Source organism: Cetorhinus maximus, chromosome 15 (genome assembly GCF_964194155.1).
Source record: "Cetorhinus maximus chromosome 15, sCetMax3.hap1.1, whole genome shotgun sequence".
Lineage (NCBI taxonomy): Eukaryota > Metazoa > Chordata > Chondrichthyes > Lamniformes > Cetorhinidae > Cetorhinus > Cetorhinus maximus.
Window position 1 is genome coordinate 70,681,150 of NC_135893.1, and position 21,807 is coordinate 70,702,956.

The 21,807-nt window shown below is 42.5% G+C and overlaps 1 protein-coding gene across 1 annotated transcript; it reads left to right on the forward strand.

The window, feature by feature from the left end:
• The first annotated feature begins 8,789 nt into the window (after positions 1-8,789).
• LOC144690794 (mesothelin-like protein) lies at positions 8,790-20,807 on the forward strand. The gene is made up of 11 exons (XM_078558611.1): positions 8,790-8,857; positions 10,805-10,919; positions 11,823-11,854; positions 12,243-12,312; positions 14,362-14,543; positions 15,747-15,893; positions 16,710-16,843; positions 17,088-17,221; positions 17,340-17,434; positions 18,690-18,876; positions 19,217-20,807. The coding sequence occupies exons 2-11, from the start codon at positions 10,853-10,855 to the stop codon at positions 19,300-19,302; spliced, it is 1,134 nt and encodes a 377-aa protein (XP_078414737.1). The 5' UTR covers positions 8,790-8,857; positions 10,805-10,852; the 3' UTR covers positions 19,303-20,807.
• Positions 20,808-21,807: the final 1,000 nt, after the last annotated feature.

The following is a 21,807-nucleotide window of genomic DNA, read 5'->3' on the forward strand; positions in this document are numbered from 1 at the left end:
TTCTGTTGGAGCAAAAGTAACCCCTTTTGCCAGCCCTCCAAAATGCAATCAGATTCTTGAGAGTCCCTTATTCCTCTTCAGCAAGAAACCCAGCAGCAGCTGCCTGAGATCTGGTTCGGCAGAACATTAAACATGAATTTCAATAAAAAGTTAAGGCAAGAAAAAAAAAAACAACTTGCTGCGCACAAAACAATCAATGTCAAAGCAATAGATTGATAATTTTAAAAATGAGTAACTAATAAAAATGGCCATTAAAAAGTGCCAAGCAGCAAAACTAACTAGTAAAGCATTTCTTGCCTTTTCACTTAAGAAGCTGAGCTAGAGAGAGAGAGAGAGAGACAGTCCTGGTCACCATGGAAGTGGGAGGGGACTGGGGCTGAGCTAAGGAGTTGGGTTTAACTAACACCGACCTTGCCTTCACCTCTGGTGGCACACACTTCTAATTAGCTTGGCAGAATTCATACAAAACTGGGGGTCAGGAGCGGGTTGAATTTCAGCCTGGGCTTTCCTCCTTTCCCTCCCCTGGCCTGGTATGTGAATAGATTTTTAGGGAGGGAGGAGGAGGAGGGGTGGGGTGTAAGTGTGTCTCCCCCCGCAATGAGCAGTCTACGTGTGTGTTTGTGTCCAGCTCACTCCCAGTCTCAGGGTTCTCTCTCTGTCTCCCTGGTAGGTTTGGAGATTAATAAAACTGAAGAGGAGTTTGGGACAGCTATGAAGGTGGCAAGATGCGCTTCCTCTTCACCTTGTCTAACGCTCCAGCTGCTCTGGGCCTCACTGTTGCTGCAGCCGCCATTCCTCCTGGCCTCCCTGCTCAGCCATCTTGATGTGAGGGTGACTCCTGTAGTCCTTTAGTGGACCCACGCCTGTGCGGGAGGGCAAGGCTCAGGATGCACCTTGTTTGTCAAAACAAATAGCTGCATGGACTTGGGTTCTCGCTCCAGGACATTTGGATCCTGAGCACTGGAACTTTGTCCTGGAGCAGAGCACCCATCCCTTGCTTGTGTGCAAGCACATTGAAGCATGAAGCGGCCACTTGAGATGGAGGGGGGTGCAGTGCTGCCATAAAGGCAAAGACAAAAGCTGAGAGTTCATCCAGGGCCCCCTGGGCATGGGCCCCAGCATTTTGCATCTTGTGCACCTGCCTCTCCTGGGCCTTGGTGCCAAACATGAGCTGTGCCAGTATGTTTAGATCTCTGACAAAGCTAGTCTCAACAGATAAGGATGACACACACATAGGGCAGGATTTTCAGGTTGTCAGTCGGGCGCAGCGGTGGGCTCGGGACCGGCCGGGAAACAGCTGGTCACCCGCGATTTCACACTGGATGGTCAATTAACGGCCAGCCAGCGTGAAAGGCACAGCGCTGCTGGGGTGCGGGCAGGAAGAGGGTGAGTGCTGAAGTCAGGGCAGGCGTGGGGGAGCGCACAATGAAAGCCCCCTGAAGGCAGAAAACAGTCTCAGGGAGCTGAAGAATTATAAACCAATGATTAAGGTTTTAAAAATTCCAGAAAAAGTGTCCACGCAGCGGACTCACTCACCTTAACATGTCGATTTGAAAAATTCTGCCCAAACGTTTTTATTTTTAAAAATTTAATTAAGGAAACATCATCCTGCCCAGGGATGAGGATTCCTCAAAAATCCAAAGGCTGCCTGGCCGATTCGCCCGTGTGCCAACTGTAACGGACGGGCAGTGAAAAGTACAGCTTAATTAATTGATTAATGGCCTTAAGAGGCCTTTGAATCGTCAACAGGCACGCTGCTGACTCACGCACGCACCCACCGACCAAAATATCGCGCGCATGCGTGATGTCGTCGAGACGCTCGCCTGACATTATTGCGCACTATTTCACGCTCGAGTGTGTCAGGTGCACGCCCGCAGGCCGAGTGGAAAATCCTGCCCATAAATAAAGTAAAACCTATGCAATGTGAAATATTTACAAGTGAAATATAAATTTGAACAATTTGTGCTCTCAATAAATCTTATGTTAATGGGAACTAGGGCAGGAAACGTTTGGTGATGATGTAGCGCCTCCCTATATGTCCAGGAGGCTCACTCATGACTAATATGAGGGTGTGTTAGGGCAGTGGAGTTTTAGTGGGTTGATGACCCAATGCACTGTTCCATAGAATAAGCATTAGTGCATTAATTCTGACCCACAACGTGAAAGATAGAGCATTAGCAAGACAACACAATAAACTCAATGTGGGAGTTAGAGCATTAACAGAAGTTATTTAATTCATTTCCCATCACAATGAACCTCAGTGATGGAGTTACTACATTACTATCAGGGAAGACTTAAAAGGTTTGGGGCTCTTTACTCTGGAAGAGAAAGCTGAGAGGCAATTTGATAGAAGCCTTAAAAATAATTAACAGGATTAATGGGGTACGAGTGGGTGAAGAATGTAAAACTTAAATGACAGCATAGATCTATTGATCCAGATGGCCTGTTTCTGTGCTGTCAACTTGATGTAACTCAATGTAATGGAGGTAAGGCAAATTCATTGAAGAACTAGTGAGTGTTTTCAGAAATGTCCTTGCTCACCTGGTAGAAGGAGAGCTGCCTGAACATGACACCTGGTTATGGTGCATTTTAGTTGTCATGGGAACTAAAGAAGAGAACAGTAACAAAAGAAAGAGTGACTAGAGAAAAAAGAATGTGGAGAATATTTATTTACATTCTTTGAACTGAGGGGGAGGCGATGATGTAGTGGTATTGTTGCTGGACCAGTAATCCAGAGACCCAGGTGTTGTAGGTTGGCTGAGTTGTGCTATTAGTGATAGAGTTAATCTGCAGGCACCTATTGGGTGGAAACATTGGGTAGGATTTTCCACCCTTGGGGGTGGGGAGAGTTGGGGGTTGTGTGGGGGTGGGCATGGACCTGATTGGGGCTGCACCGCCATTTTGCCCCGCCCAGTGTGACGCACGACCTGAAGTGCTGTGCGCTCCTTGTGCAGGCAGGTGGGGGGGCGTTCCCTGAGTCGGGAGCGCGCTCTTTCGCATGCATGCGCATGAAAGAGTGCAGAAATCTCCCTGAGGCATGGAGCTGCCTCAGGGAGGTTAATTTGAGTGTGAATAATGGAAAAAAAGGATTTTAAAAAATATTCGGACATGTCCCCTCATGTGAAACTGTCATATGAGCTGGGATAGGTGCATTACTTACAATAAAAAATTTTTTCAAAATTTAAAATCATTCATGAAACCTCATCCCGCCCGTGGATGAGGTTCCATGAAAAATGTGAAGGCCGCCTGGGCTCTTCGCCTGCCCACCAACCTTAAGGTTGGATGGGCAGCTCTGTTCATTATTTTAATTTACATGGCCTTAACAGGACTTTGACAGTTCGGCGGGAGCGCGCCCGCTGAACTGAAAGTCTGACTGACGTGCCGTGACTTCGGGACGCATGCTCGATGTCACCATGCGTCATTTTACACCTCGGTGAGTGGGCCCCGCCCCGCTCACCGAGCCAAAGATTCAGCCCATCAAGCTCATTTACAATATACTCAGCAGCAACTACACATGTGCTTTCAACTCCAACTCTATCCCTACACTGATGGCTGAGGTAGCCCGTGCTACTCTCCTATTGGTTACTATAGATCATGTGATCTTGCCTAACAAGTATTACTCTTGAAGGTAAATTACACACTAAATAATTAGTACATTCCTCCCCCTTTAACTCGGCTATATGTACCATATTTACAAGTACATATTTTTCAAGACAACATAATGTTTACACTGGGTGAGGAATTTACAAGTTTAGTCAGGTGGTTTCCTGGTACGTGTGGAACATCGCAGCTCCACACCTTCAGATTATTTTCTGGAGTTGCCTGAACATCAGGTGCTTCGGTGGGCACTTGCAGTTCTGTATCCTCAAATCTTACAGGAACATCAGACATGTCAGTCCTGGGTTGAGTATCTTCAATAGGAAACACAGACCCAGTCGTGATCACTGGTGGAACCAAATCTTGATGATTTGTCTCTCTCTTCCATAAATGGTCTGCATGTTGACAGATGATCTGGCCTTCCACCTCCACGTGGTAAGATAGAGGTCCAGTTACCGCACTTATTTCACCTGGTAACCACTTTGGTCCTTCCCCAAAGTTTTTCACACATACAGGCTCCCCCATGGTAAATTTCCTCTCACAACTATGCCAATCATGTCTAGTTTTCTGGCTTCCCCGACTCCTTTCCACGTTCCCCTCTAAATTCGACATTAAGCTCAATCTTGTCCTGAGACGGTGTTTCAATAATAACTCCGCAGGTGTGACACCTGTTGTTGTGTGAGGGGTAGTCCTGTAATGAAAAAGAAAGTGTGCTAGTTTGGTTGCTAAGGAATCGCCAGTTAGCTTTTTCATGCCTGCCTTGAACGCTGGAACCGCCCTTTCGGCCAGTCCATTTGAGGAAGGGTGGTACGGTGCAGTTTTCACAAGTTATACTGTCGAGGCTGATAAACCGTTGAAACTCAGCACTCGTAAATGCCGTGCCATTATCGGGAACGACTATTCTGAACTGTAGTCCGTGAATGGCAAAACTTTGACGTAGTTTCTCAACTGTAGCGGCCGACATTTGTGACTTCACCTCAGACATGTCCAACCATTTTGAATGGGCATCGACAATGAGCAGAAACATTGTTCCCAGGAAAGTTCCAATATAGTCAATGTGTAACTGTATCCAGGGTCTACCTGGCCACTCCCATGGGTGTAACGGAGCTGTCACTGACAACTTTTGCAGTTGCTGACATTGCACAACGTTTTACTAAACACTCTATTTCACCATCCACCCCAGGCCACCATAGATAGCTGCATGCTATGGTCTTCATTCCGGAAATTCCTGGATGGGCACCATGTAGTTCAATTAAAAGTGGCTCCCTTCCCTTTGGAGGAACTATTACTCATGCTCCCCACAATAAGATGCCAATGTCTCCTGTTGAAGTATGGTTTCATTTCATCAGATACGGGCTCCTGTGACCACGTAGCACTTGTTCTCATACTTGAAATAGGACTGGGTTCCGACTTGTCCAGTCTCTGATCTGTCGAGTGCATACTGACAAGGAGCCTAAAAAAATTCAACAGTGAAACAAGTTCCTGTGGAACCGGGATGTGCTCATCATTTTCTTGTAAAGGCAAATGACTAAGGGCATCGGCGTTTGCGATTTGATTGATAGGCCTACGAAAGTGTACTTGAATGCTGCCAGAATTAAAGCCCATCATTGTATTCTTGCTGAGGTTATGGGTGGCATAGCCTTGTCCTCATTAAGTAAACCTAACAATGGTTTGTTGTCTGAAATGATTGTAAAATGGCAGCTGTGTATGTACTGGTGAAATTTCTTGTCACTAAAGATGATGGACAGGACTTTTTTTCTATCTGCGAGTATCCCTTTTCTGCTGTGGTGAGCATTGCTGATACGTAACCTATTTGCCATTCCGTGCCGTTGTCCATTCAATGAGGGAGCACCGCGAGGGAGATGCCTCACATGTCAGCACCAATTCTTTTGACTGGTCATAATGCACTAATGGATTGGACGAGTGCAACAATTGCTTCACATTTATGAAAGCTTCTTTCTGGGGCGCCTCCCAAGACCAATGTTGGTTCTTTTTGAGTAGAGAATGCAGGGGGAGGTGGGGGTGGGGGGGGGGGGGGGTGGGGGGCAGCACTGTAGACAAATTGGGTAAGAACCACCCATAATAATTGATCATTCCTAGGAATGGTTTGAGCTCTGAGTTATTTGGCGCAGGTGCCTCTCTAATGGCTCTTACTTTCTCCTTAACCAGATAGAGGCCCTGTGAATCTACCTGGTAGCCCAAATAGATTATTTCCCCTCGCTTGGAACTTGCACTTTTCTTTTTTTTTTAAACACACTCCAGCCTGCAAGAAACATTTTGAGACTTCTTCTAAGTTTGCAAAATGCTCTTTTTCAGTGAATCCTGTCACCAATACATTGTCTAAATAGACTACAACCTAGGGCAGTCCCTGCAGTAAGCTTTCCATTGTTCTCTGATAGATGACACAAGTGGAGGAGATACCGAAAGGCAATCGTGTAAATTGGTACAAGCCTTTGTGGGTATTAATTGTGACAAGTTCCCAGGAGGCATTATCCAACCCTAGTTGTTAATAAGCATGACTCATGTCAAGCTTTGTGTATGTTGTCACTCCTGCCAGCTTGGCATACAGGTCTTTGATTTTTGGAATGGGGTGCCTGTCTAGCTTAGCTACTTCATTAACTATCAGTTTGTAGTCTCCACAAATTTGAGTGCTTTGGTCGGGTTTAAGGGCGGGGTCTATAGGAGCTGCCCATTCTGAGAACTGAACAGCTTGTATAATGCCCAGTTTCTCTAGCCTGTTCAGTTCAATGTCGACTTTTTCTCGCAGGGCATATGGCACTGGTCTCGCCTTCATGCAGCGAGGGCTTGCTTTTGGATCTTGGCCTTGCTTTTGGATCTTGGCCTGCAGGCCCTGGATTTTCCCCAGTTCGTCCTTAAAGACGGTCACGTACTTTCTAAGTAGATCTGGTAGCCTACTTACTCTCAATTGGAAAATTTCAGACCATTCTAATGTAATCTCCTTTAACCAATTTCGCCCCAGGAGGCTTGGCCCTCCACTTGCTACCACCATCAAGCGTAGCTTTGCTGATTGGTTTCCATAATGGACAATTACTCTGCTTATGCCTTTTACTTGAATTTCTTCACCAGCTTGGCGGCTGTTTCTTCTAAACTTAATTGATGTTCCCCATTATTCAGATATCTGAAGGTATGTTCCCCGATTACTGTACTGGAAGCTCCCGTGTCCACTTCCATTCTAACAGGTCTGCCATCTACTTTCACTGTGACAAATATTGGTTCTGTCTTTCCAACTTTCAGATTAAACAATGAGTAAATGTCAGCATTTCTTATTTCAGGCTCTTCTATGTAGATTTCATTGGGCTTCTTCTTTTGTTTACAAGACTGCTTGAATCTTTCCTTGCACTGCCTCATCTTATGTCCTTTTCTGTGACAATAGTAGCATTCGATTTTTTTAAACTGCCAAATTGCTCAAAGACTGCTTGTTTCCACCTCTACTAAAATCATTCTTTGATTTCGCTACTAAGTTATTTTTCTTCATTCTTCGGCTAGCGGGGGCCGTTTCCCGCTTCTCGGCAGAGTCTCGCTTTTTTGCGCCACTTTCGGCTGAGGTTTCCCACCCGATGTGAAGGACGACACCATTTTGTGCACCCTGTATTGCTTTTGAATTTCTTACCGCGCTTTCCATGGCCAGTGCTATCTCTAGCACCTTCTTGAAATCCAGATTCACTTTGGACAATAATCTTTCCTGGATAGAGTCCTCTTTCACACCACAGGCTAAATGATCCCTGAACATGTCGTTCAGAGTCGTACCGAACTCAATGTTCCATCAGCTGCTTCAAATTTGCCACGTAGCATGCAACTGTCGCACCCAGGGCTCTATTTTGTGAATTAAACCTGAACCTCAACATTGTGACCGAGGGCTTGGGTTGAAAGTGATCCTTTATGAGGTCCACCAATTCATTGAAATTCTTCGAATCTGGGGCACTGAGTGCCGTCAAACTTCGAATCAGACTGTAGGTTTTGTTCCAAGTACTCAAGAGGATCGCTCGCCTCCTCCGTTCCCCCATAATCTCGTTCACTCGAGAAAAGAATGTGAGGCATTCTATGTATTGTGATCAATTATCTGTGGCAGGTTCAAAAGGATCAATTCTCCCAAATTGTGATATTTTGAAAGGGGATAACTTCTTCAGTTCTTACTACTTTCAACCACCGGGCAAGGTATAGTGCCGATTTCTTTCTAACTTGATTTCTTCTGTTCAATCCAGTTTTATCCTCATTGCCAGTTTGTTATAGGGTGGCTGAGTTGTACAATTAGTGATAGAGTTGATCTGCAGACACTTCTTGGGTGGAAACATTTTTATTTACAATGTACTCAGCAGCCACTACACTAATGTCCTTTAGGGAAGGAGATCTGCTGTCCTTACCTGGTCTGGCCTACATGACTCCAGACCCACAGCAATGTGGTTGGCTCTTAAAATGCCCTCTGAACAAGGGTAATTAGGGATGGGCAATAAATGCTGGCCTAGCCAGCAATGCCCACATCCCATGAATGATTAAAAAGTGTGTTTTTAACTCCAACTCTCTCTACATTGACTGCTGAGGTAGCCCACACTACTCTCCTATTGGTTACTACAGATCATATGATCTTGTCTAACAAGTATTATTCTTAAAGGTGAAATTACACACTAAATAAAACCATATATTTACATTCTTTGAATTGAGGGGGGAGGCGATGGTGTAGTGGTATTGTCGCCGGACTAGTAACCCAGAGACCCAGGGTAATGCACCGGAGACCTGGGGTTGAATCCCACCATGGCAGTTGGTGGAATTTGAATTCAATAAAAAAAATCTCTAATTGATTGTTGTGAAAACCCATCTGGTTCACTAATTTCCTTCCTATAGGGAAGGAAGTCTGTCATCCTTAGCTGGTCTGGCCTACATGTGACTCCAGACCAACAGCAATGTGGTTGGGTCTTAAATGCCCTCTGAACAAGGGCAACTAGGGATGGGAAATAAATGCTGGCCTAGCCAGTGACGCCCACATTCCACAAATGAATTAAAAAAAAACTCTTGGTGCTAAATATACCAAATAGCTTCAAAACATGAGCTATCCCTTTAGATGTCAATGTCTGCATTGCTGATGATGAGTCCTTGAGAGTGCAGATTACGTTAGTAAAGACGTAGGAGCCACACCTGGTTTTGAGTATAAAGAGTAGCTGTAGGAGGATATCTACAGCTATAAGTTCTCAGTGACTCATTCATTCATTCACTAGTGCTGAGCAGCTTTCACACAAGACCGGAGGTAGGTTTTCAGGATTTGATTTAGTCTATCTTTATACGATTAACAATTCTGAATGCAAATGATAAATACAGAATTTACTTTGAGAAAATGTTTCCAGATGAATAGAGAAATGTTCACATTATATTGATTCTCACGGTGCAATATTATTTCAGTTTCAGGCAGGCTTTAAGAAGGCTTGCGAAGCCAAACTGTGAGTGGGTGAAATTGGTCTATGCCAGCAGAGTGAAATAGGTTTGTAGTGAATCGTTGCTGATGTTTTTAGCACAACAGCTTTTTATTTTCCATTGGCTTGGAAAATATTGCCAAGGTTTTTAATTTCAATCCACATTAATGTGGCCATGAGACAAGGAAACGGGTCTTCAAAAATAATTTGAATTCTGTGAACTTCAGTGAAAAGGAGAACAAGCACAGTGAAAAAAAATTGGCTTCTGATTGACTTTTGAGCCTGTTTGTCACACTGGCATAGGCCAATTTTACCCACTGAAACTTTTCAGGTAGTCTACATGCACCTTTATGTGCCTCCTTAGCCAGCACCTTCCACTTCCATCTAGAAGGGCAAGGGGAGCAGATAGATGGGAACACCACCACCGGGGAGTTCCCCTCCAAGTCACTCACCATCCTGACTTGGAAATATATCGCTATATATATATATATGTTCCTTCACTGTCACTGGGTCAAAATCCTGGAACTCCCTCCCTAACAGCACTGTGGATGTACCTACACCAGATGGGTTGCAGCGGTTCAAGAAGGCAGCTCACCACCACCTTCTTGAGAGCAACTAGGGATGGGCAATAAATGCTGGCCTAACCAGCGACGCCCACATCTCATGAACAAATGAAAAAAAAAGCACATATATCTGCCTTGTCTGACCAGAGTCCGATTATGTTCGACTTTCCAGCCTGGGCATTAGGCATTTTATTTGGCAGGGTACAGAGGGAATAATTTGCTAGGTAGCTGAACGCCAGATTTCCTTCTTGCACTTGTTTCAGAAGTTGCTTAATGTGTAAAGCAGCAAAGATGTAAACCTCCCATGTAAAAGTTTCTTTTGTTCTTTATTGAGATGTGGGCATTGCTGGCTGGACCAGTATTTATTGCCCATCCTAATTGCCCTTGAGAAGGTGGTGGTGAGCTGCCTTCTTGAACCGCTGCAGTCCATGTGGTGTAGGTACATCCACAGTGCTGTTAGGAAGGGAGTTCCAGGATTTTGACCCAGTGACAGTGAAGGAACGGCGATATATTTCCAAGTCAGGATGGTAAACGACTTGGAGGGGAACTTCCAGGTGGTAGTGTTCCCATTTATCTGCTGTCCTTGTTCTTCTAGATGACAGAGGTCACGAGTTTGGAAGGTGCTGTCGAGGGAGCCTAGGGAGTTTCCCAAAGCTCCAGGGTGTTTATCCACCTTTCACTGTCAAAAGCTCAATTGAAAAGTTTATTTTAAGATCATCTCCTCATAGATGTTGACTGCCCTGCTGTACAGTTCAGGTAGTTTCCTTTTAATTTATATCTCACATTTGCAGGCTTTCTTCTTGAATTGAACTGTAAACAGCCTCAAATCCCTCTTAATAAAACTGAATAACTGGTTCAGTCCATGTCAAATTATCCTGACCTAGTGAGTGTTAAAACCACTGGGGAGCGATGGCAGGTAGAAGCAATGGATCACATTATGATTGTCAACTTTAAACGGATCTTTGTGTAAGAAAATTATTCAATGAAGGAATCAGGAGATACCCGCTCAATTTACAAAGTTAAAAAAAGCTGAATCAACAAAGCTCATGATTGACAGCACCTTTTCTTGTGGCCTTGGGGTACAATAAGAGGAAACAGAATATGCTGCAGTGCAGCTGAGGTCCACTTGCTTCTCAGTAATGTTTTATTGGTCCGTGAAAAACAAGGACATTGATCTCACTGGTCAGTATGCTAATCATGATCCTTGTTCCTTCTTTACAGATACGTTTAAGCTGTTTCTGGTTTGTAAAGTTTCATATTTCACCACCAATGATGGCGAACGCAGCCTTAGCCAATTGCAGCTTTTCAGTGAAGCTCATAACACTCATCATCATTGGTAAGTCAATCCTCATAATTGTTGTTATTTAACTCCAGAAACTATCTGTAGCCGAATGCAGGTTACAAATGGGAAAAGCCAGTGAAGTAAAAGCAATGATTGCACTTGTGGTACCAGCTTCCCCGAGTTGAGGACATTTTGCAGCCGCCTACAGGCCAAATGTACAACTGCTGGACAGACCAAGAGCCCTGATAGAAAAGGGTCTTCTCAGCAGCCGGAATGAGTCCTTATTCCTGGCAGTATTTTTATATTTGCTTTTCAACTGCCTGAACAAATCCTATGCTTAGCACTCGGTATAATTAAAAGCATTGTAATTCAAAACTGTCATCAGAACAATTTAATTTGTGGAATTCGATACCTCAGATTTCTTGAACATACTGAAGAGTTCACTGGTGCAAGATTCTTTCACTTGTGACTGTTACAAAATACATCAGTGGAAAATTTTGGAGAATGAATGTACTAAATATAAAGTGGTGTCATGCCTCCAATGTCTTGCACTTGAGGTTGCTGAAGCATTTACATGGCTTTGTATTGTCTTCAACTGATTCACTCTGAGCAGTGCAATAGCACCCGCCAGATTTCAATACACTTCTTGTTAGCCTCCCATCTTCCACCCACCATATGCTCATCCGAAACTCTGCTGCCCATATCCTAATACCAGATACTTCTTTTACTAAATAGCTCTCCGTTAGTAGGAGGTTCATCCACAAGGTGACCTTCTCCATCATCGGTGGTGCTCAATGTTCCATTGTCAGTGTGTAGGATTAGAGGACCTGATTCAGTGTCTTTTCCCCTTTGGCTTGTTCCAACTCAGGCACTGTATTGAGGCATGTGTGTGCATTTTGATTAACAAATGATTTCTAGGACTTGTTTTTAACAGATCATTCTGGTATTTTCCTTTAGGTCTCTTTCTGACCATTTTGAATGCTCAGTGGGTAAGAGAAATTTGACATCTTTTGCATATCATGGTTCAATTGTAAATATAATTCAGTGATAAATTAAAAAGTTCATAGCAATTCCAATCAGTCTGATTAAACTTATTATATAATAATTAATGGGCAATTTGATAAGTGCAGCACAGGGCGGTGAAAGAACCTGAGAAAGTGGCCCCTGTGTCCCTGTACATGAATAATGATATAATGTTTAAAAAAACAGCAGGAACCATCAAATAATAGCAAAGACATTTCAAGCCACATGCCCACTTGTGTGTAACTCAGTCAATAAGCATTTACATTGAGCTGTATGGCCATTTAGTTAATTATTTGTTTAAACTGTATGATGTAAATAAATAAAAGAATTAGTGTATTATCTGACCCTCGACAGGCTCTTGGTGAGAAAGGCTCACAAAGACTCAGACAGATGTTAACTAAAAGAAGAGTGAGACGTGCCGCTGGTAAGTAATGAGCAACGAGGCAAAGTATTTATTGATGTAGACTTCTAACTCTGTTACATTGCCTGACTCTGTCCCTGCAACAGCTCATCGGCTGTTGAAACCCTCATCCATGCCTTTTATTTTCTGTTGACTTGACCATTTCAATCCACTTCTGGTCAGCATCCCATCTTCCACTCACCATATGCTCATCCAAAACTCTGCTGCTCATATCCTAATTTGCACCAGGTCCTGTTCATGCATCAACCTTGTGCTCACTGACCATACGTAGTCAAGGTTGGGTTCTGCCTCCATTTTAAAACCCTTTTCCTTATTTTCAAATCCCTCAATAGCCTCACCCCTCCCGATCTCTGTAGTCTCCTCTAGCCTACAACCCTCTGAGTGATCTGTGCACCCCGAATTATGGCATCTTCAGCATTCCCAGTTTCAATCCCTCCACCATGGGCAATCATGCCTTCAGCTACCAAGGCCCTAAGTTTTGGAATTTCCTCCCTAAATTTCTCTGCCTCGCTATCTCTTTTCTCCTTTAAGATAGCCTTTATAACCCACCTCTATGACCAAACTTTAGGTCATCTTCCCTATCACCTTAGGTGACACAATGTCAAACTTCCTTGGATAACACCCCTGTGCCTTGGGACATTTCCTATGGTAAAGGTGCTATCTAAATGCAAGTTTTTGGTGTTAGAAACCAGACTGCATATGCAAATGAGGGTCTTTAAACTTCATGAAAGTTATGAACACCCCTTGAGCAGTTCAGTAGACATTAACCCTTAGCTACAATATCGCTGCTCCACACTTCTGTGTCTCCTCAATTGAAGCACTGAATAAGAGCTAGGCAGCTCTACAAATCAGGCAGTGTTGCACTCTGCCAACAGACTATGGCCTTTCGTCAAATGATATAGAGACAGCCTTCACCCCATCTCTCTCTGTTTAAGACAGCATCTAACAGAACATTAAAGCATGTCAATTCTTTGCCTCCGAAAGCACAGAAAAGAGTTGTGTAACTTTTAAAAACAGTTCCAGTGATGTGAAACAATCCCATTGTGCCTCTTTTTGTGATATTTAGTATCAATAATGTGACAGAATTTAGACAAAGACGACTTCACACATCTAGAGACACACGAGACAGACAAAGCAATTGCTTATGTCTGTTTCCATAGCTTGTTTTCCCTGGTACAGGTCTCTGGCCTGAAACCAGAGGCTATAGCTTGATGGGCACCACTCCATGTCAAGCATGATTGATCAGGAGTCCCTCCTCTCTTACCACCTCCCATTGGCATGTTGGAAGGGTTTGTAGGTTGACAATCAACTCATCTGGCCACATTATGAAAGCACCTTCCTTAGGAATCAAGTCCTGGAGTGGGATTTGAACCTGGAGCTTCAGGCTCGGAGGTCTTGTGGCGTCTGCCTCTAAGAGGATTATATGATGTGGGTAAATAGAGTTCCTTTGGAGGTTTGGAAAAGTTAAATGCCATTCATACCCATTCTCCTATATTTAATCTTGTATTGAATTATCCAATGTATTATCTTTAAGTCATTTAAAACAATTAAAGCTGCCCTATTATAAATTCCATTAATTTCTACTGAATTTGTAGCTAGTAGACAGGAAATTTCAGGCAACACAACTTAGATAGGGAGAAATTGCCATAGCAATCACTATTTGGATTTCTTTCCTATAGATGCCTTGCAAGGTTTATAATGATTTTCCTCCATTCACTCCTGGATGCAATGAGTAAGATGTACTGAGATCTACATTTAGAGATACAAGCCCATCACAAAATAATGATACATGGACTCCAAATGGGATGAGTGTGATGGGCAGAATGGCCTTTTCTCACAGGATTTTCATGTGTCCTTATGTTGTGATCAAAGTGCTGATTAGCAGTGAACACTGAAGCATTTTTGTGTCCTATGTAAACATAACTCAGGATCAGAGTGTTCCATTCCCAGTAAACTTCAGGTGTACGTTGAATGTTACATTGGTTTCATTCTACATTCTTTGGAAAATTGGCCTCTGCACGATTCTAGTACAAATGTGTTTTGTGTTCACAGATTGTACCAAGGGCTTTATTGAACAAGGAATGACCAAGAATTCATTGTTGCCTGCACTTTATTCTGTTGCCCAGTTAGATGCATGTTTGAACAATAGTGTGCTGAAGGCAAACCTCACTGAACTGGGACACATAGCTTTTAGCAGAGACCAGCTTCTTATTCTAAAAAGGAAACTGGAAGAGGTAAGTCTGCAAGATCTGAGGATAAGCTTTTCCCATTTGGCCCAACCAGTCCATTCTAATATTCATACTCCACCCAGCCTTCCTCTCAATATTCCTTGTCTAAATCTATCAAAATTATTCCCTAGTCCATTCTCCCTCAAATGCTAGTCTAGCTTCCCCTTAGATGCATCTATATTATTCATTTTAACCACTCCCTCTGGTAGTGAGTTCCAAATGTAATGCTGGCAGCTCATTTTGTAAAGGTTAATTATCAATGCACACCAAATAAATGCTGTCTTTAAAATCCTGGTGCACCTTAAAGAATGTTGTTTTAGTGCTGTGGGAATTGCTTGATTCAGTTACACACCTAGGAGATTTACAAGAAGTTGCTAGGGCTTGAAAATTGCAGCTATGAGGAAATGTTGAGTCGGCTGGGGTTGTTTTCCTTGGAACTGAGGAGGTTGAGGGGTGACCTGATTGATGGGTACACGATTATGAGGGGCCTAGATGGAGTAGACAGGGATGTCCTGTTTCCCCTAGCGGAGAGGTCAATTACCATGGGGCATAGATTTAAGGTGAAGATTAGCAAGGTCATGAGGAAAAACGTCTTCACCTAGAGGGTGGTGCGTGTTTGGAATTCGTTGCCTGGCTCGGTGGTGGAGGCAGAAACCCTCAACTCTTTTTTAAAAGGTACCTGGATCTGCAGCTAAAGTGCTGTAACCTGCAAGGCTACAGTCAGACGCTGGAAGGCGGGATTTTACGGGCAGCTAGTTTTCTTTTTTTGGGCAGCGTAGACATGACGGGCTGAATGGCCTCTTTCTGTGCTGTAACTTTTCTATGGTTCTGTGGTTCTACATTGTCACTTTTCCCCTCTCAGTGGTGAAGTGGATGGCTGGCTCTTCAGTGACTTTAACCTGTCACATTCCTGACCTTGATATACTCCAGGTAGAACCAATAACAAGCAATGAAGGGTTTGAATTGAGTGACTGAACAAGGCAAGGGGTCACCAAATTATCACTAAGAGAATGATCTACTACAAAGCCCCACTTAGTGGCGTGCAGTCTTGGGAAGTTTTACCATTAAATTCTCTTGTAGATATGACAAAAGAAAGAGAAATCCCATTACACAACCATACAAGAGAACCAGGGGTTACAGGGAAATGTTGAAAATGTAGCTTTTGGAACTTGTGCACTTTAGTCTAACTGAATATATATTTTGGAACAGATCTACACAAATGGACTGCCAGAAGAACAGATACAACAGCTGGGATTCATTATTACGGTATACGGCCCTGAGGAAATCAGCACATGGAACATAACAAACTCGGATACTCTTGCACTTGTTATACAGAATAGCCCAAATATTAACATGGTATGGATTAGCAGCAGGCTTCTGACCATTAAAGATAGTAATTTGGTAGTACAGGACTTGAGAATCACTGAAAAAAGACACATGTTGAAGCTTTTTGTCTTGCAGGAAATGTAAATGGAACAACAACTTGTACTTCATGAGATTGCTTGCCAACCAACCCAGCATTCTCTTCTTGAAGTATAAATTGCTACTCCCTTTACATTTGCTAGTCTTGCGATTGTCCTGATGAGTGCAAGACAAAAAGCTTTAACATGTGTCTTTCTTAAAGATCTTATGTTATATCCTCTCAGTAAATGCTGTTTGTGCTGTGATGAAAGATAGCGAGCTAGAAATAAGATGGAACTTTATTGCTTCCAGTGATTTGGTAATTCGGTAACACTCTGTTGAGCTGCAACCTGTCTGGCCTGTACAGGTTCCATCTCCCCTAGAACAGCTCTCAAAGTCCTAGAAAGCTAAAGTCATCCTCCTTGCATCATTTCTCCAGTCACATATTCATCTATTATCTCCTTCTACTTATACTCACTAGTGTGTGGCTCCGAGAGTAATTTGGAGATTACTACCATTGAGGCCCTTTTGCTCATTCTTTCTTAGCTCCTAATATCTGCCTCCAGGATCCCTTTCCGCCCATGTTATTGGCACAGATATGGATTTCCAGCAAGCTAATGTTGCGTTCTCTCCTATTTCAATAGTTAGGCCCTCACATATTATTAAAGCAGTTCAAAAATGTGAATGGAATGAATATATAATTTGAAAATATTGAGTTTATACTGTGTGTAGAGCAAAAGTTAATAAACTGAACTTTTCCTTTCATTTCAGACCAATACAATTTTTGCAAATTACCTGCAGAGATCTGGGCCACTAAATGCCGTTGCATTGGATGCTATTGGTAGTCCAATATTGTGTAGTCTGAGTGAAGAGAACCTTAGAACCATCCTTCCCAGTGAACTAAAGTGAGTGTCAGATTCCCTGAAGCCACTCTGCGAATCTATTGTTTTATTTAAGTGTATAACATTCTAGTTGCCTCAGCAGTGACCCAGCAAACATACGGAAATCCCGAGGACCACTTTGTGAACAGGGATTTTCTGTTTAAATAAAGGCAAAGTGAAATGATGACCTTGTCAATCAACACAGAATATAAAGTCCTAAAAGTGTTAATATTAACTAAAACGTAACAGCAGAACTATTCTGTTACAGAAAAGCCAAGCCACTTAATATTGCCACATGTACTCAGGCAAAGAAAGACATAATTTTTGGGATCGCTAAAGTTGCATTCCAGGATCAAGCTGGTGATCCCAAAGCCTATTTTAATCAACTCACGCCGTATGTTGGTAAGTAATATGACAAACTGGTTTGATGATTATTTGAAGAGTTATTCAAAGACACAGTTTGTTTTCAGAACATTGCAATTTCTGTGTTAAACAGACAGTTTTTTATATTCTCTAAAAGGTGGTGCACGAGCAGCTGATTTACAGAGTTTAGCTGCTGGCAACATCAACATGGACTTCCAGACATTCAGCGGACTCAATCCAGTGGAAGTAGAAGTAGGTATCAATGGAGGATTGCAATGCCATTCAGTGTTTTACTGCAATACGTCTGAACCCAGATATTAGATACAGTGCCCGAAAACAGTCAAATCTATTGTGCATTAATTACCATCATTGTCACACAACTGCTATATTTAATACAGCTTACCTAGACTAGAAACTGCAAGGAGAACATTATGTTCTCAGCTGTGAGGAAAAGAGAATAACAAGAAGTTCTTCGTATTTGAAGCAAGCTTAAAGTCGGACTGTATGGACTCAGACTTCTTGCCTGTTATTAAGCAAAGGATGTCATAATAGATTTTGAGCTGTTCATTTCCATGTCCATGTCCATAATGAAAATGAAATGGTGCGGGATCAACAACAGACAGCCGATTCACTATTGCTTTATTGTGTTAATGTTCAACACCATTTCACTCTCAATATTTCCATTTCAAGAGACAATTTATAGAACCATTCAGCTAGAGTTTCACAGTTCCGATTTTTCTTTGTATTTATTATTTCATGAGATACGGGTATCACTGGCAAGGCCAGCATTTGTTGCCCATTGGTAACTGAACTGAGTGGCTTGCTAAGCCATTTCAGAGTCAACCACATTACTGTGGATCTGGAGTCACTTGTAAGCCAGACCAGGTAAGGACAAAAAAGACATTAGTGAATCAGATTTTTTTTTATAACAATAGAGGGTGGTTCCATGGGAAACATTATTGAGACTAGCTTTATATTCCAGATTTATTTAATTGAATTTAAATTCCACCAGCTGCCATGGTGTGATTTGAACCCATCTCCCTACAGTATTAGCCTGTGCCTCTGGATTATTAATCTACTGACATTACCATTACATCACCATCTCTCTCCCACCAATCCCCAATTGATGGGAGGGAGTCAGACCAGGGCTGGAGTTAAATCCATCTGAGTTGTGTTGTTAGCAGATGTAAGAGACTGAAAAGGTTGAGACAGAGACCATGCGAAGACTCAAGATCAAATTGAATATGTAGATAGGAGATGGGGTTGAAGGGATCTGGGAACAGGGCTGGTAAATTCATGATTAAGATTATTTACTTGCACAGATTGCAAATGACAACACAAACAATTTGGATTGATCGACCTGTTTCTGTGTTGTCTTTTTATGTTTTTTCTATATATGTTACTGCTTCAATGGTGTGTTGCTCTTTCGGACATATTATTATAGAACTACATGGAAGCAAGAACGAGCGTTATCCTGTTGTTACATTACAACCAACTTATCTTTCAGAAACTCACTGCTCAAAACATACGAGACCTACTTGGAATAAACCTGAATTCTCTTAAAGAAAATGAAAATCATGAACTAGTGCGGCGTTGGGTTAACTCACACACAGTAGGTGAGGTTATGAGTCTAGGAATTGGACTTCAAGGGGGAATATCACCTGCTGGACTTGGAATCTTTTCCTTTAAGGAATGTAAGTGGCATTTTACATCTGTTTCTTTGAAAGCTAGGCCGTCCTTGAGGATGCATATATATACTTTATATAAAAAGACTCAAAACTAACAATGTGGTTACTCTAGAGTCACAATCACTTCCATTCAGACATAATGGTGCACCAAAACCAGCTAACAGCATGTTATTGTGCACAACTAGACAAATTTAACAATGTAGTTTTAAAGGAAATGACTGTTTGAAAAATGAAAGTGCAGCCCTCCCGTATGAAGTAGCATTTGTGAAAGATGCCCATTTGTGAAAGGTTAATTCAGGAGGATAACTATAAACAATGTGTTTCTTTATTTCATTTTATTTTCCAGTGCACGATTCTGCTTCACTCAACAGCTACAGTCTGTTGCTTTCCATCTGCATCTCTGTGATGGGAATCACATTGCAATACTTTTGATAAATTAGGATTCAGCCAGCCGTCTGTCATATTAAGTGGAAAGAACCAGAGATCCCGGTATCAAATGATGGATATTAAAAGTTTAACAAACTCAGCGCTTTTAGACTGATATCTGCTTCCAACAATCTACTTTGGACTGACTTTAAACTAGCTTTCTAGACATTGTGCTGATCAAGTGTAAAACAATAATTTAGGAACAACTTTGGTTTGTCACTGGAATGCTGACAAATCTAATAGCAGTTAGTAAAGAATTATCTTTTTGCTGCCTACCAAATCTTGCACAGCAATATTTATTAATTTTCCGTTCACTGACTCCTTGTAGAATGAAAGCGATACAAACTTGGAACTCTCGCACAAATTAATGCTAGATCAATTGTTAATTTTGAAACTGAGGTTGATAAATTTTTATTTGCCAAAGATATTAAGGGATAGGAGACAAAGGTGGGTCCATGGAGTAATGTTACAGATTAACCACAATCTCGTTGAATGATGGAACGAGCTCATTGGGCTGCCTCCTGTACCCATAATCCTATGTTCCTAATGAAGATGGGAATAAAATTCCAACTTACTTTTACAGGCACTGTTCGTAACTTGAGCTAATTTTATAACAGGGGCCTGGTGCTAGTTAGCTTGATTTTGATGCAGCCATTGGCTGTGCAAAACCCACAAAATGGAAGACAAAATCCAAAGAGAGCTTGGGAGCAGAGAAATGACGGGCAAGATTTCTGTCCCCATTTTTGACCAAGAACAGAGCAGCAGTGCCCCAAAACTCACTTGCCATCCTTTTCCCACTCCTGATGTACTGGTCGGCATTTTCTTTGGAGCCTGTACATGTGCTGAGCTGATGCCAACTTTTATCAGGTGAGAGCCTTACTTATAAGCATTTTGGGATCTTTCTCCTGTTCCAGAACCCCAAATCATTTGTGAGGTGCGAGTGGATGGAGTATGCATTGCACGCACCCAATGTCTGGTTAATTGAAAGTGGGCCACAGTGCAAATTAGCTCATCTCAGTGCATCAGCAAATACAGTACAACAGTTTGTCTCAGTGTTTTGGGGCAGGAAGTGGGAAAAGCACTGTTAGTATTTTGGCAATTGCCCGGCCAGATTTCAGCCTCGGGCTGGGCTGGAGTGCTTTTCTCTGATTCTGACTAACTTAACCAACCTCCCCACAGTCATGGACCTGATAACAGCCATGGTACAGAATGGCTAATGGGGAAAGGCACTGATGGGCAGTGCTGCCTGCACTATATTTCATCCAAAATCAGCAAGACTGAAGGGAGGAATCTGGGACACAACATATATTAGATTTTAAGCAGTCACATTACTTGTATGTTCTCTATATTAAACAGTCAACAGTCCCATTATCATTATATATGTATATATCTTGCTGCTTGCCAATGTATTTATATAATACACACCTGATTTATTTTGCATTGTTTGTCTTAACGTGTTCAAAATACAAATTATATTTATATTTTCAATAAAAAAGATCTAATGAATTGTACATGAGCTTGGTCATTCCTGTCGAACACAAATACATAATGTAAAAATACATAGTCAGTGTTGAGGCGAGAGTCTTAAATTCTGTTCTCCAAGATGTAATTGTGGAAAACAGGAATCAGTCATATTTTGCAGAAACAAATTTCTCTCAGGAGGTAGCTAGTGCTGACAATTTCACATTGATTATTTAGGGGATGGTGAGCTTTCAAGTAACATTTGTTTATACAACTGGCCCGTTTCAAAGGGCATTCAGAGTCAATGAAAATTGGGGTAGACTCAGAGGCCCAGATTTTTGTCCTGGGGTCGGGTGCACAGAGTTGGAACATTTCCTGGCTCTGTGCAACTGACCTTTAAAAATCGCTGCTCACAGGTCGGATTTTTGGTGGGGGTTGGGTGGGGGTGGATGGGCTCAAACAGGAGTCGGGTGAACAACCCTGAACAAACGTGAAGGCTGCCAGGTGCAGAGGTGGGAAGGGTGCAAGGCCTGCCTCTGGCCTCCAGAAACGTTTAAACAAAAAAACACAAAAACATCCCTCAGCGCACACCCCTCAACCACTCCCCCAATACACTACCTAGGCCCCATCCATGCCAACACATGCCTCCACCCGCCCCTCATGGCTCCTCATACCCATGCCAACTTAATGCCAACTCATGCCCACTCATGACCCCCACCCACCAGCCTTTGCCAACTCACCTAGTATCCTTGCACAGTTTCTTGACAGCTTTGACAAGTGGACAGTTCTTTGACAGCTGGACAGTTCCTTGACAGTTTCAATGAGTTTGTGTGCAAAAAGTACATAATCATATTTAATTTTAATAATCCTAAAGGTGTCCTAGCACCCTATCCAAAGGGGTGCCTTACCTCTCCAAAGAGGTACCATGGTTAATCGAAGAATCCACTAGGTTCAGATCTCCTGTTACCTGGTTTAATCTGTGCACTCCCAGATTCACATAGTTAGAGTTCAAAAATCCAACTTGTGGAGGCATCTGCTAATTTAAATGAC